The sequence below is a fragment of the Schistocerca nitens genome, chromosome 2, assembly GCF_023898315.1.
Source record: "Schistocerca nitens isolate TAMUIC-IGC-003100 chromosome 2, iqSchNite1.1, whole genome shotgun sequence".
Taxonomy (NCBI): domain Eukaryota; kingdom Metazoa; phylum Arthropoda; class Insecta; order Orthoptera; family Acrididae; genus Schistocerca; species Schistocerca nitens.
This window is the reverse complement of record NC_064615.1, coordinates 27208344-27223526: the sequence shown is the minus strand read 5'-3', so window position 1 is coordinate 27223526 and position 15183 is coordinate 27208344. Positions and strand designations below refer to the sequence as shown.

The window sequence follows — 15183 nt, the reverse complement described above, 5'->3', positions numbered from 1 at the left end:
GAACTGGGAAAAGGAGAGTAGAGCTTTGACAAGTCCAACATGGCTGAATTTGGGCGACGGGTGAAGATGAGGCCTTCGGATAGAACTGAAACTTCTGTGGGGTGGAGGATTTTATTGGAAAGTGTTCTGAGATTGTTTTGGCTCTGGATATAGTGGAGTACTGCCAGGGATTTTTCAGGGTTGTGGCAGGCTGAAAATATTGGCTACACAGCATCTGGGTGCCATGAGGGGCTGGCAAGGAGGAACACTGCAAATATGTGGTACAGCCATGGGCACCAATGTGGCACCCTCCTATGGCAACCTATTTATGGGCTTTCTAGAGGAAATCCTCCTATCCTCCCAAAGCCCCAAACCCTAGATTGTTCCAGATTCATTGATGATATCTTAATGATCTGAATTCATGGCCAAGACACCCTATCCTTATACCTTCACAAACTCATACCTTCTCTTCCACCCCCTTAACTTGGTCCTCCCCAACCTAGTGTTCCACCTTTCTGAACATCGACCTCCTCCCCTAAGAGGGCTCCATCCAGACCTACATCCAAATTAATCTCACCAACTATCATCAACAGTAGATGCATTTTTACCTAGTTAGTACCATGGCTTAATATGAGGGGCATCCCACTCACAATCCTTCCCACTCCTCCTAAAGTGGTGTTCCATCATTTATTCTACCTCGCCAACAGCCTAGTCCATGCCTATGCCCCTCCCATCCCCAATCTTTTGCCACAGGGATTTATATCCTTGTGGAGATCCAGGTGCAAGACACGCTCAATCCACCCATACAACAGTTTCTATTCCAGTTCTGTCACATGCTTATTCTGCCCCATCAGAGACTGGGCCACCTGATGAAGCAATCATGTCGTGTACCAGCTCCGCTGCGATCATTGCTCAGCTTTATATATTGGTATGACTACCAACCATCTATCCAACAGGATGAATGGCCACTGCCAAACTGTTGCCAAGAGCCAAGTGGATCACCCTGTAACACAGTATGCAGCTGAACATCACATACTTAATTTCGGTGGTAGCTTCACAACCAGGGGCATCTGGATCGTCCCTTTCACTTCCAGCTTTTCTGAACTGAGCAGATGGGTAAACTATTGACATGACACCCTCCACCCAACAGTTTTTGCCCCTTCCATCCTATTACCTCCTCCCTACTCATGTCCCTTCACCCTCATTGTGCACAGCTCTCTGCCAATGCACCCATGAATCTTTTCCTTTTCTCTGCTACTCTCCTTTCCACTCCCTTTTTTCCCATCTTTCCCACCCTCACAGCCTCTTGACCCTTTACCGGTAGCTTGTCTGCTACCTCTAGGCCCTGCATGCTCCGCCAGACAGCACTGTTCCCTCTTCCCCCAGAAAATTTACATCCCGAAACCCACACTGAAAAGCTTAATATCAGGTTGAGGCCTACTTCATTGGGAATCTGGACATACGAATGTGCTCTGTAAGTATGCACTTTCAATATGTCATTTTAGTATGGTTCACAAAATTCTGATGCTCTTGGAGTATCCTCTGATGTATTTTTTTTCCTTTATGACATAATGTAAGATCTTTTAATGTTTTATGCGTATGAACATACGGGCTCCTTGTGTCATAGCAGCTGCCAAAGTGCGGTGGCACCTGTTATCTGGCGCTCTCTGACGACTGCTGAAATGAACCTATTTCTAACAGGTCGCAGGAAGATATTTTGTATGGTGGTTTGAAAAGTGTTGCTTTCAAAATAAATAAATAAAAAAGTAAATTTCCTTTTACGCAAGTTGAACTATGTGCGAGAATGTACGATGAATTTCTTAAATCACAGAGTGTTTGATGACGAGTCATTTAGAAGTATTTTGAGCCCAGAAGATCAGACATTCATGTCATTACTATGAGCAAATTGATGTAGTGCTACGGGAAGCTCTCTCTCCTCTGCGGTAGCCAATTTAGTTGTGGAAAACTTGAGGACAAGTCACTGGACTTGGCTAAAAATTTTACTGGCACATTTGTGTGATATCTCTTAAAGTGTAACATGCGCAAAAAATATCAACATTATATGTGAAAACTTAGCTTCTCTGTCAGCTTATTAACCTTAGAGACCAATACTATATGTGAAAGCTTTGCTTTTCTTGTAGCAAAACTATGTATATTAATTTAAAACATTAACTTTTCCTGTTTGTGTATGCGCGCTGCTTAACAGTGATGTTGCTATTAGCTGACTACATCACGTGTCCTGTGGTCTGAATATCCACTATCATTGGCTGGCGGGATCACATGACATGAGCTATGACTGGCTTACAAAAGTGCATTGCAATCTCGATTACAATGTTTCGGAAAGTAACATGCAGTGTTCGGTGGAATTCAAATTTATACTTTCGTAATAAGAAAATATGCAGTGGACATGTTGCTGCACATCAAAAATCTTTCCAAAAGGAGTTTTCTTCCCTGAGTTTCGTTTTCTAAAGTGCCGGGAAATTCAATGCCCGCGTATAAAAACATAACCATTCAAAGGATTGATAAGTTTTACAGTTCCAAGGGAAAATATACTATCACTTAATAACATGGAAAAAGTCTGTTTTCATCCGGGAGAAAGTGTATTTTTAACCGGGAAATCTGGGAAAAATCTGGGAATTTTTTTTACTTGTCCACATATACACCCTATAATACATTTCTCACATCCTGAGGGCAGAATTATACTCTTTTTCTCCAAAGTTGGTTAATCAAATCAGTCAGCTGTCTCATTAGCCAATGAGTGCAGTACTTTATTACACATGTTTGTATTCCATCAATATGTTCTGTGTTTTTGGGATTTGGGCTGTGTATTATACTTGCTACCTCCGATTCACTTGCTGGTGGCAGAAAAATATATTCTATGCATTGGATACATTATTTATATTTCTTGATTTTTGTGAGATATTGTTTTCTTTTTGAGTTTTTCTATTACTTCAAAATAATATTCTCTAAAAATACTGCTGACAACATTAGGATCCCTACATCACCTCCTGTCTTTCTCTAAAATTGTATTACTGCTATATTTCCTATTTGATCTTTTTCTATACCAATTTACATGGGACAGCACAGTCTTAGAAATGTTCTTTGGCAATGATTATTTCAAAAGTAGGTAGCATTCACTCTTGTTCTCTCTGCCCTCCTCTATCCTAATAACTATATTTCCTTCTATACCAAGATCTTCTGGTAAACAGTCTGAATTGCACTAAACACTATAATGGATTACAACAATGAAATGAGTGGAAGTGACCCATCACCATGTGGAGGAGGTGTTAAGAAGTATTCAGGAACAAGTACAAAAAGTTGAATATTAAACTATGCAAAATCAGATATGGAATAATGACAATATTATGAAAAAAATAGATTGCTACATACCATATAGTGGGGATGTTTAGTCCCAGACAGACACAACAAAAAGCCGCTAAATAAATGAGCTTGTCGCAAAAAGACCTTCATCTGAAGTATGAAATTACACTGAAATCCAGACGTTTAGCTGCTTACAGGCATAGATAAATATCAATGGGGACAGTTGAAAATGTGTGACCCGACCGGGGCTCGAACCCGGGATCTCCTGTTTACATGGCAGATGCCCTACCCATTTGAGCCACTGAGGACACAGAGGACAGTGCGACTGCAGGGATTTATCTCTGGTACGCTCACCATGAGACCCACATTTCCAACTTACTGTCCACGCACTAAATTTTGTGGCAGTCAGTCTACCGCTTCGGACATGTCCGAAAGAACAGATACCATCTTCATATAGATAAGGCTTACTGGCCAATGCTCTTCAGTGTGGATGCACTCACATTGCCCAAACTCTCACAGGAATTGGCAGATTGACTGCTGCGAGTAATGAGTATAGTGGGCAGGGACACAGTCGGGTAGAGTGTTTGGCATGCAAGCAGGAGATCCCGTGTTCGAGTCCTGGTTGGGGCACACATTTTCAACTGTCCCCATTGATATTTATCAATGCCTGTAAGCTGCTAAAGGTCTGGATTTCAGTGTAATTTCGTTCTTTGAGAGCTGCAAGATCACCAATGGTATCTGTTCTTTTGGACATGTCCGAAGGAATGGATACTATCTTCATATTCATCTGAAGTAAACAAAACACACACACACAAAGAGAGAAATAGAGAGAGAGAGAGAGAGAGAGAGAGAGAGAGAGAGCGACCAGCCACTGTGTGTGTGTGTGGGGGGGGGGGGGGGTGTTACAACACTGGAGCAAATGTATTAAATTTAAAGACAAAAAATGCTCAAATATGTTTTTGATGAAATTAATTAGAAAGCCTGTTACTCTTTAGCAGCAGTAGCTGAAAGTAATTATGCCTTGAAAAGTCGTTTTGGTTTGGAATAATACAGTTCTGTTTTGATCTCAGTTTTATTTATAATGAATACAGCAATACCAGCCACACATTTAAAATAGTTTGTAGGTCTTTTTTCAACAAATATTAGAAAACATGTAGTACATGACTCTCGTTGATGACAGGGACTTCAGTCTTTTTGCAAAATAAAAAGCAAAACTATGTTCATTCATTTGTAATAAGGTAGTTCTTATTCATTTTAATGTTCTTATTCAAGTTATTTATTTTGATTTAAGTTGATTACATTTTCTTCTTGGCCTTAAGAGTTTACACAACCTTCTGCAGTATGATTAGATCTTAGAGAGAAATAATGGAAGATCTTAATTGTTACTTAATTGCAATTTTTAATGCTTCTAATATTTTTCACTGTTTACAGACATGAAAACTTTGAGATACATTTTTTCAAGCTGTACAGAAAAGTTTATCAACAAAAATGCCATCAGATGCACTTGTTCCATTACCAGCACTTATTGATTTTGCACTGGGGACTCCTGAGGTAATACAAATTGAATTTTGTTCCATGCCTGTCATATTGTAGTGTAAATGTAACTGATAAAAATATATGCATACTTGTGACACACCCATTTTATTTATCATCATCTTTAATACTAATCAGTAGTCACAACGTAACTGTAGTACCTAGTTTGTTGCTTGTCTCATGGGAGAAATGTGTGTGAAGCAACATTACTCATTCTGCAATCTAAGTAATGAAGATTGGGTTTAACATCTGCAATATAATATGCAAATGATATGATAATATGAATTTAGATAGATTGCTACTCACTATATAGAAGAGGCATTGAGTGGCAGACAGGTCCATTAAAAATATACTATTCAATATTATTCAGCTACTGGACAAGGTCATCCATCAGATAAAGGAAGAAAACCACACACACACACACACACACACACACACACACACACACGGCCACTGCAGAGTGTAGTGATTTTAGCTGGTGTGGGCAGTACAGATACAGAAGCAGTGTGAGAGCTATCACACATTAAATACTTAGTAAATATATCGTAAATAAATGATTTCATTGCTCCATGTCCTATTACAGTAGTAATGGAGCTTGTACAGCACGTCTGAGAAGTCTTGGCTTGATACCATTTCCAAAAGAGGAGTTGAGCTTCAAATACTATAGCCCACAACGCAAGACCCCATTGAAAAAGATTTGAAAATGAAAGGATGTAGCCCAAAGTTTGTCAGTGAATTATCTGACAACAACATTGTTCTCCGAGTTGCAGTGTGCTGTGCTTGTAGGCGCAATTCCCAAATATCATGTTTCATTCACCAATGTTATTTTCTGATGAATGTGAATGCAGTACTGATAGGAGGAATATGGCTCTATGATCTGAGAGAAATCCTTGTTAGATGAATGGAACCTGATTTTTATTACAATATGGGCCACGATATCATCATGATGCCTGTTCAGATCATGTTGTTTGATAGGTGGGAATGGAAATTCTTATCTGGACATGCTGCAGACATGGTTAATCCCACAGCTCAAAGACAAAGGAGTCATGGATCATGTGTGGTTACAACAGGACAGAGCTTCAGTATACTTTGCTATTCCAGTGACTGAATTCATCGATAAAAAATTCCAAGGCCAGTGGATTGAGCATACTTCTGCAACACCTTCAGCCTCATTGAAATGGCCTCCATGAAGCCAGGACTTACCACGCCAGATAACTCTTTAGGGGGAATAATTGAGTCCCATGTGGCTCAGCATCAGTACAAGACTAATCAAGAATTGCACAAAAGTGCTGAGGGAGCCTTTCAAAGCAGAGCTCCTGAGATGAGATGCTCCATAATATGTCAAGGGGGACCTAGAGTTGCACAGATTTATATGTAATGCATCATGGTGTCTGTACAGACCTGCTGCATTCATAGTTTTTATACAAAGTACAACCAATGAAATCCAGTTTAAGAGAAGCCTAAAGGATTTATTGGTGGCCAACTCCTCCTACTCCATTGATGAATTTCGCAGTAGAACTAACTGATTTGTGTGTGTGTGTGTGTGTGTGTATGTGTGTGTGTCTATAAAAAGTGCAATCTAACTTCTGCACCATTTCAGTGCAGTAATGTGTTCATTGTAAATAAGTATTGTAGTCGTTCTATTATATGTTTATTACCTCATAAATAAAAAAAAGCATTTTTTAAATTTTAAATTCAGTGCATTAATGCAAACTTAATAAATAGATGTTGTAACATGATCCTTTCATACAGTGTTCATTTAAAAAAAAAAAAAAAAAAAAAAAAATTGACGATCATTCCACTTGGGACCTGTGGAAGGTACGTTAGCTTATTTGTTTTAGTTGTAAGTATTTGTTATGTATTATTGTTTTTCTGACATGTTCTACATCCTGGAGGACCTCCTCACTGTGGATCAATTGGAATGAAAGTAAATCTGATCTAATCCCCAATATTCAATAACCTGTTTTGACCTGGGGTATGGGGACCTCTTAGACACACTGTACATGGCCATATGATGGAAATGAGCTGCAGGAAATTGTGAAATATATTACTTGTGTAGTTCATTTGTACCACCACAGAAACTACTCACACATAATCTTAATTGGTTCAGAATTCATGCTAGAAGAATTTTTCTAGAAGAATTTTGCTGATTCTGTCAAGCCAATCTCTTCATAACAATGCATTGAAGCCCGAGTGTGAATGATGTTCTCCAATATGAAAGGAGTTCATTGCTGTTCAAGCTACTAAAATAAAAAAAACTCACCTACAGTAAATAACATACCTGATTTTGTTGTAAGAAACATGCAGACATAATTTCTGAATTACAGATCAGAAATTAGGTCCATATACTCACTTGAAAATCGCCAGTGGGTCCTATGACATCATCTCTGAACTCATCTCTTCTGTAAGCTCAGAGACTTCACTTTCTAGTCTCCAACACTGCCTATTTAACTGAAAACTCTGATTTGATCCATTATAAATGGTTCTGAAAGCCTGTCACTCTGAAAACAATAGGTTTGTTTATAAATAACTCATCTGCTACCATTTGTGTTTGTTATGCTATTTCAATGTGGTGATGTTGTTGTGTAAGAGTGCTTCATTTTGTTGACTTTAAGTTTCCTTATGGTCCTTTTGTGCAGAGTCTCACACATACTAAACATCACACACAACATGTTGTACACTTTTAAACAGTAAAACATTTTACATGTTTTCAAAGTATGGGAAGAGATTCCAAACACATCACTTGTAAGCTCTTCAGAAGTTTTTAGACCATGAAGGTGGACATTTTAATTTTGAATCCATGTATGAAACAAAGTCAAAGATGGAAATGATGATATCATTTCAGTGCTTAAAAGTGTACTGGGGCTAGGAGGCTGTTGATCCAGAGGATGTTACAGAATGGATGGTAAATGATGATTTAGCTCATATAATATTAGTTTATTTTGTCTTTGTTTAATTAAACTAAGATTAATCTGTAATTTTGTTCATACATGTTTACCTCGGTAATATGAAGACAACTATTCTTTAATATAATAGAGGGAAACATTCCACGTGGGAAAAATATATCTAAAAACAAAGATGATGTAACTTACCAAACGAAAGCGTTGGTATGTTTATAGACACACAAACAAACATAAACACACACACAAAATTCAAGCTTTCAAAGCAACCGTGGGTTGCGAAAGCTTGAATTTTGTGTGTGTATCAACATACCAACGCTTTCGTTTGGTAAGTTACAACTATTCTTTAATGTGTACAAAGCGAGGTGCACACACAATCATGTTATGAAAAATGACACACCCACTCAAGATTTAATAAAACTGGGTTTTGGTATGAAAATGGGTGTTTTGAATGGTATGTCTGGGGCTGGAAGTGAGAATTTATAGAACTCTGGTCTATGCAGCTATTTGGTATCTGGCTTGACCTTTCACCACATGAGGCCACATAGTCGAGAGTCTGTTGTATATGCTGTTTGTGTATATGTCTGTATGTATGTATGTATGTATGTATGTCTGTATGTATGTATGCATGTATTTATATACATATAATAGAGGGAAACATTCCACGTGAGAAAAATATATCTAAAAACAAAGATGATGTGACTTACCAAACGAAAGTGCTGGCAGGTCGATAGACACACAAACAAACACAAACATACACACAAAATTCAAGCTTTCGCAACCAACGGTTGCTTCGTCAGGAAAGAGGGAAAGATGAAAGGATGTGGGTTTTAAGGGAGAGGGTAAGGAGTCATTCCAATCCCGGGAGCGGAAAGACTTACCTTGGGGGGAAAAAAGGACGGTTATACACTAGCACACACACACATATCCATCCGCACATACACAGACACAAGCTGACATTTCTAAAGGCAAAGAGTTCGGGCAGAGATGTCAGTCGAGGCGGAAGTACAGAGGCAAAGATGTTGAAAGACAGGTGAGGTACGAGCGGCGGCAACTTGAAATTAGCGGAGGTTGAGGCCTGGAGGATAACGAGAGGAGAGGATATACTGAAGGGCAAGTTCCAATCTCCAGAGTTCTGACAGGTTGGTGTTAGTGGGAAGTATCCAGATAACCCGGATGGTGTAACACTGCGCCAAGATGTGCTGGCTGTGCACCAAGGCAAGTTTAGCCACAGGGTGATCCTCATTACCAACAAATACTGTCTGCCTGTGGACAGTTTGTTGCTGGTCATTCCCACATAGAAAGCTTCACAGTGTAGGCAGGTCAGTTGGTAAATGACGTGGGTGCTTTCACACGTGGCTCTGCCTTTGATCGTGTACACCTTCCAGGTTACAGGACTGGAGTAGGTGGTGGTGGGAGGGTGCATGGGACAGGTTTTACACTGGGGGCGGTTACAAGGGTAGGAGCCAGAGGGTAGGGAAGGTGGTTTGGGGATTTCATAGGGATGAACTAAGAGGTTACAAAAGTTAGGTGGAAGGCGGAAAGACACTCTTGGTGGAGTGGGGAGGATTTCATGAAGGATGGATCTCATTTCAGGGAAGGATTTGAGGAAGTCGTATCCCTGCTGGAGAGCCACATTCAGAGTCTGGTCCAGTCCCGGAAAGTATCCTGTCACAAGTGGGGCACTATTGTGGTTCTTCTGTGGGAGGTTCTGGGTTTGAGGGGATGAGGAAGTGGCTCTGGTTATTTGCTTCTGTACCAGATCGGGAGGGTAGTTGCGGGATGCGAAAGCTGTTTTCAGGTTGTTGGTGTAATGGTTCAGGGATTCCAGACTGGAGCAGATTCGTTTGCCATGAAGACCTACGCTGTAGGGAAGGGACCGTTTGATGTGGAATGGGTGGCAGCTGTCATATGGAGGTACTGTTGCTTGTTGGTGGGTTTGATGTGGACGGACATGTGAATCTGGCCATTGTACAGATGGAGGTCAACGTCAAGGAATGTGGCATGGGATTTGGAGTAGGACCAGGTGAATCTGATGGAACCAAAGGAGTTGAGGTTGGAGAGGAAATTCTGGAGTTCTTCTTCACCGTGAGTCCAGGTCATGAAGATGTCATCAATAAATCTGTACCAAACTTTGGGTTGGCAGACCAGGGTAACCAAGAAGGCTTCCTCTAAGCGACCCATGAATAGGTTGGCGTACGAGGGGGCCATCCTGGTACCCATGGCTGTTCCCTTTAATTGTTGGTATGTCTGGCCTTCAAAAGTGAAGAAGTTGTGGGGTCAGGATGAAGCTAGGTAAGATAATGAGGAAAGAGGTTTTAGGTAGGGTGGTAGGTGATCGGCGGGAAAGGAAGTGAGGCCCTGGACGTGCGGAATATTTGTGTATAAGGAAGTGGCATCAATGGTTACAAGGATGGTTTCCGGGGGTAACAGATTGGGTAAGGATTCCAGGCGTTCGAGAAAGTGGTTGGTGTCTTTGATGAAGGATGGGAGACTGCATGTAATGGGCTGAAGGTGTTGATCTACGTAGGCAGAGATACGTTCTGTGGGGGCTTGGTAACCAGCTACAATGGGGCGGCCGGGATGATTGGGTTTATGATAATAATAATAATAAAGATTTTATTGTCTTTAGGCCACTACAGCAACTGACAACGTCAAATGAAGTTACAGTTTATAATACAGCGTGATAAGGTATTGACTACAGAAATATTTTAGCTTATATTACAATAAATGTACAGTGGGTCATCTGTTGGATTACTGCATTTTACAGTTGAAGAATTCATGGGTGGGCAATAAACCATTCATGCAGTCTTTCTTTGAATGTATGTTCAGGAAGATCCTGTATGGCATGTGGCAGCTTATTAAATAGCTTGTGGCCTGTGACTTCATAGCTATTTATTGATTTTGATAGTCTGTGGTAAGGTGTGTATATGTGTTTGATGCTTCTTGTGTTGTAACAGTGTACATTTTCTCTACGTTTCACATCTTGTAGGTTCTTCTTCGTAAAGATTAAGACATTGTATATATAGAGGTTTATTACAGTCATACTTTTTTGTTTAGTAAATAACGGTTTGCAGTGAGCCTTATGTGAAGAATTTGTTATTATCCTAATGGCTTTCTTCTGCAATAATAGGATGTCATGTATATGACTACAGTTACCCCACAAGATAATGCCATAGGATATTATACTCTGGAAAAATGCAAAATAAGATGATCTGATGTATGTCTCAGGTACACAATTTCTGAGTTGTCTTAATAAATAAATTACTCTAGATAGTTTACTACTAATATAGTTTACATGTTGGCCCCAGGATAACTTTTCATCTAAATAAACTCCCAGGAATTTAACAGAACTAGGGTCATCAGATAGTGGCTTGTCTCTTAGAGTGAAGATTATCTGCTGAGTTTTATTTTCATTTAGCAGGAAACCATTTGCTCTGAACCAATATGCTGCATGAGTGAGTGTATTTTCAGCACAGGTTTTAAGATCATTAAGATTGTTACTGCTATGGAGAAAAGTCATATAATCTGCATACAATACAGTGGTGGATCTAATAAACGAGGGGAAGTCATTGATCATTATCAGAAACAGGAAGGGCCCCAGTACAGATCCCTGAGGCACACCTACTTCAACATTTTCTGTTTGACATTTTCTTACCAACACAAACTACCTGTTTACAGTTGTTGAGATAAGCTTTTAATAGTCTGAGACTGTTTTCTTTGATGCCGTAGAATTCTAGTTTCTCTAGTAGTGGCATGTGCTCAACACAGTCGAAGGCCTTGCTTAGGTCACAGAATGAGACCTGAGCAAAGCCTTTGTTCTCAAAAACTTTCAGGATGTAACTGACTACCGTGTTGATTGCATCAATGGCCGACAGATTCTTCCTAAACCCGTATTGTGTAGCATTAATTATTCCTAGATTCTCAAAGTGAGATGATCATTGTTGGTACATGATGCATTCTATTACCTTGGAGAATGCGGGTACTATTGAAATAGGCCTGTAGCTAGATGGAGAGTCTTTATCTCCCTTTTTGTATACTGGGACGATCCTAGACAGTTTTAACTCATCAGGAAAATATCCCTCAAGTAAGCACTTGTTTATGCAATGGGTTAAGGGGTAGAGAATGCGGTCACACACTTTTTTTAGCAGGTTGCATGATATGCCATATATATCTAAGCTATCAGATGATTTCAGTTGTTTTATGACCCCTTGTACATATCTAGGCTATACTTCGGAGAAGGTTACCATGCTTGTATTTAGTGACTGTCTACCCCAGTTTTGGGAGAGTAACTCTGATGGACTAATGTCTGGTTTGATAATTGCGTCTCCTATTTCTTTCACAGAATTAATAAAAAACTCATTGAGTGTTTGTGGTGGGATATTAATGTTGTCTTTTTTAGTATCTCTGGCAGCACTGTTAATTACTTTCCAAGCAGTTTTGCATTTATTGGTGGAATTATGTATGCTGTTGGCATTGTAGGTTTTTTTGGCTTGCAGGATGGCTTTTTTGTATTCATTCCTGCATTCCACATAGGCTGATTTGGCACAGTCAGACTTCATACTATTGTATATGTTGTACAGTAACAAAACTTGTTTCTCTAGATCTGTCAGCTGTTTAGTGTACCATATATTTTGTCTGTTTTCAGATCTGGATTTATGGCTGCTGCCCATTATTTTGATTTTCTTTATGGGAATACTGTGGTTAAATAGGGTCAAGAATGCATTAAAAAATCTATCAAATATTATTTTGGCTGGCAGGTCATTACTTGATGTGTAATGTCCATCGACACTACAATGGCCAAACCAGTCTCTGTCAGCAAGGGAATTACGAAATGTGTTAATTTTATCCTCAGTTATGGGTCTAGTAATCACAACTGTTGGGACAGGTCTGTTTGCATTGCTCCTACTGAGGGGAATTTTACTTGCATAATTTAGAGATACGGAGTCATGGTCAGAGAATGGGAACACTACAACTTCGCATGTGTTTTCAGTGGTCTTGAAGTTTACAAAGATGTTATCTAAACATGCTTTGTTTCTTGTGGGCCTGTTATTAACATGATGTAAATTGTATTGTCTTAGTAAGTTTTCCAGATCTGCAACACTACCCTTACATTTAGTAACATCAAAATCAGCATTCAAATCACCTCCTATTGCAATATCATAGTGTAGCCATTTAATATTACTTAATTTTGGGTAGAAAGTAGAAGGTAGGGGTGCGGGGTGTCGGTGGGGTCAGGAGGTTGATGGAGTCAGGTAAAAGGTTTTGTAGGGGGCCTAAGGTTCTGAGGACTCCTTGAAGCTCCGCCTGGACATCAGGAATGGGATTACCTTGGTAAACTTTGTATGTGGTGTTGTCTGAAAGCTGACGCAGTCCCTCAGCCACGTACTCCCGACGATCAAGTACCACAGTCGTGGAACCCTTGTCCGCCGGAAGAAAGACAATGGATCGGTCAGCCTTCAGATCATGGATAGCTTGGTCTTCAGCAGTGGTGATGTTGGGAGTAGGATTAAGGTTTTTAAAGAAGGAATGAGAGGCAAGGCTGGAAGTGAGAAATTCCTGGAAGGTTTGGAGAGGGTGATTCTGAGGAAGAGGAGGTGGGTCCCACTGTGACGGAGGACGGAACTGTTCCAGGCAGGGTTCAATTTGGATAGTGTCTTGGGGAGTTGGATCATTAGGAGTAGTATTAGGATCATTTTTCTTCATGGCAAAGTGATATTTCCAGCAGAGAGTACGAGTGTAGGACAGTAAATCTTTGACGAGGGCTGTTTGGTTGAATCTGGGAGTGGGGCTGAAGGTGAGGCCTTTGGATAGGACAGAGGTTTCGGATTGGGAGAGAGGTTTGGAGGAAAGGTTAACTACTGAATTAGGGTGTTGTGGTTCCAGATTGTGTTGATTGGAATTTTGAGGTTTTGGGGGGAGTGGAGCTGGAAGTGAGAGATTGAGTAGATGGGAGAGACTGGGTTTGTGTGCAATGAGAGGAGGTTGAGGTTTGCTGGAAAGGTTGTGAAGGGTGAGTGAGTTGCCTTTCCAGAGGTGGGAAACCAGGAGATTGGGTAGTTTTTTGAGGTGGAGGGTGGCATGCTGTTCTAATTTGCGGTTGGCCTGTAGGAGTATGCTCTGAACAGCCGGTGTGGATGTGGGAGAGGAAAGATTGAGGACTTTTATTAAGGATAGGAGTTGACGGGTGTGTTCGTTGGCTGAGTTGATGTGTAGGTGAAGGATTAGGTGGGTGAGGGCAATGGATTGTTCAGTTTGGAACTGGTATAGCGACTGATGGAAAGAAGGGGTGCAGCCAGAGATGGGAACTTTAAGTGTGAGGCCTTTGGGGGTAATGCCAAATGTCAGACAAGCCTGAGAAAATAAAATATGGGAGCGTAATCTGGCTAGGGCGAAGGCATGTTTGTGTGTCTATCAACCTGCCAGCACTTTCATTTGGTAAGTCACATCATCTTTGTTTTTAGATGTATTTATATACATTTAGATATAAAAAAAATTAGTTCTGCTCTAAATTTATTATCTTTTGCATTGGATGGACATTATGTTTTCCATCTGAAGGGTGGGTAATAGCATCAAACTTTTTTCCAGGTATCACCTTTCATCTTATGGAGCAATTTGCAATTATGTACACTGCATCAATTAATTTTTGTCTTAAAACTTCTACAGATTTACCAAACACAGCTTCGTTAGAAGCCATCTGATCCTGAAAGTTCATCATTTTTGTCCTGTAACTACTACACTATAACAGCTAGATTGTTCACTCAGTTTCCGTGCTATGTCACACGTTTAAACTCTTGCATGCTTGAGTAAGAGGGAATGAGTTGATGAATAGGAAGTGAATGCACTTCTACCATTCTAAGACTCATCATACTTGTGGAACTACATCTGTAATGAAGCCAGTACAACACTTGACATATCAGTGGGGTCTTGATTTCTAATGTAAAAAATCCTCAACATAGGGTTCATGCTATCTCCATTTCTGATCTCTTCTCTGAACCACTGAATTATCTTGTAAACTTGTCTTTCTCAAATGGCAACTTCTCAACATGCTTAAAAATTGCTAAAATGAAACCACTTCATAAAAAAGGAAGCCAAGAAGAGATGCATAAGTGTAGACCTGTTTCTCTACTGTTTGTACTTTCAAAATTTCTAGGAAAACTTATTGAGAAAAGAATGAAATTTCTTAAATAAATGTAAAATACTGATAGAATCACAACATGGTTTTAGAAAAAAAGTTGCTCAACTGAAACAGTGATCTTTTTCTCTATATGAAATTCTGCAGGACCTAGATATGTAGGAACATACCTAGAGCATTCTTCTGGACTCATCAAAAGCCTTTGATACTATCAGTCATGATAAATTGGTTAGTGAGATTCAGAACTAGGGTATTAGTGAAGCAGTGCATAACTGGATTTAATTATACTTCAAACACAGAGTCCCCTTAGGTTTC

The 15183-nt window shown here is 39.9% G+C and overlaps 1 protein-coding gene across 1 annotated transcript in view; it reads left to right on the top strand.

The window, feature by feature from the left end:
• The window catches only part of LOC126235686 (uncharacterized), a 134062-nt gene that overhangs the window by 15262 nt on the left and 103617 nt on the right, over window positions 1-15183 (top strand). The window contains exon 2 of the mRNA XM_049944428.1: window positions 4732-4851. Coding sequence (XP_049800385.1) covers window positions 4789-4851 — 63 coding nt within the window. The 5' untranslated portion in view covers window positions 4732-4788. The remainder of the gene's footprint in view (window positions 1-4731; window positions 4852-15183) is intronic.